Source organism: Rhea americana, unplaced genomic scaffold, assembly GCF_003343005.1.
Source record: "Rhea americana isolate MKP2758 unplaced genomic scaffold, rheAme1 scaffold_34, whole genome shotgun sequence".
NCBI classification, from domain to species: domain Eukaryota; kingdom Metazoa; phylum Chordata; class Aves; order Rheiformes; family Rheidae; genus Rhea; species Rhea americana.
Window position 1 is genome coordinate 6,192,519 of NW_028186468.1, and position 1,066 is coordinate 6,193,584.

At 52.5% G+C, this 1,066-nt stretch overlaps 1 protein-coding gene across 2 annotated transcripts in view; it reads left to right on the top strand.

The window, feature by feature from the left end:
* Nucleotides 1-1,066, top strand: part of HMGB2 (high mobility group box 2) — a 2,280-nt gene that overhangs the window by 456 nt on the left and 758 nt on the right. For both annotated transcript variants that reach the window (XM_085311413.1, XM_085311412.1), the window contains exons 2-4: nt 87-257; nt 445-590; nt 671-845. In XM_085311413.1, the coding sequence (XP_085167539.1) occupies nt 108-257; nt 445-590; nt 671-845 (471 nt within the window). In that variant the 5' untranslated portion in view covers nt 87-107. The remainder of the gene's footprint in view (nt 1-86; nt 258-444; nt 591-670; nt 846-1,066) is intronic.

The window sequence follows — 1,066 nt, forward strand, 5'->3', positions numbered from 1 at the left end:
GGCGGGTGCCGCCGCGGGGCGAGAGGCGGGAGCGGGCAGCGGCGCGGCCCCGCCCTCACGCCGCCTCTGCCGCCCGCCCTCCGCAGGGACCCGCCGCCGACCGCGCCATGGGCAAGGGCGACCCCAACAAGCCGCGGGGCAAGATGTCCTCGTACGCGTACTTCGTGCAGACCTGCCGCGAGGAGCACAAGAAGAAGCACCCGGACTCGTCCGTCAACTTCGCCGAGTTCTCGCGGAAGTGCTCGGAGCGGTGGAAGGTGAGCGCGGCCCGGCCGGGCCACCTGCCGCCGGGCCCGGGCCCAGCTCCTGCGCCCGCCCCCGCCGCGGGCTGCTGGGAAAAGAGCGTCGGTAGCAGCTGCTGCTGCTGCTTAGACGTTAATGGGTCAGCAGGCGCTTTATCTGATCCAGACTCCCCCGCCTCCTTTCCCCTCCATGTGCCTGCAGACAATGTCGAGCAAGGAAAAAGGAAAGTTTGAAGAAATGGCCAAAGGAGACAAAGCTCGTTATGACAGAGAAATGAAAAACTATGTTCCTCCTAAAGGCGAGAAGAAGGGAAAGAAAAAGGACCCCAATGCTCCTAAAAGACCGCCGTGAGTGTTCTTACTACCAAAAAAAGTATTTATTCTAAAAGCCTGACACTTGCTTACTTAATTACATATTCTCGTTTTAGATCAGCGTTTTTCCTTTTCTGTTCTGAACACCGTCCGAAGATCAAAAGTGATCATCCTGGYTTGTCTATTGGAGATACAGCAAAGAAACTGGGTGAAATGTGGTCTGAACAGTCGGCCAAAGATAAACAGCCATATGAACAGAAGGCTGCAAAACTAAAGGAGAAATATGAAAAGGTACAGTGAAAATAGTAAAATACTGGTTGAAGTTGTAGAGCTTACTGCAAATGTGTTGATTTTGTTGTGTGTCTAAACTGTAGACTTTGCCAGATGTTAGAAACCATTTGAAAAGGTGTAGCACAAAAGGTATCTAGAACCTTTACCTGGATGTAATTTTTACACACCTAGGTACTTTACCAGGGAGGCTTTGCTTCCAGAAAACAGGTTACCTACTTAAA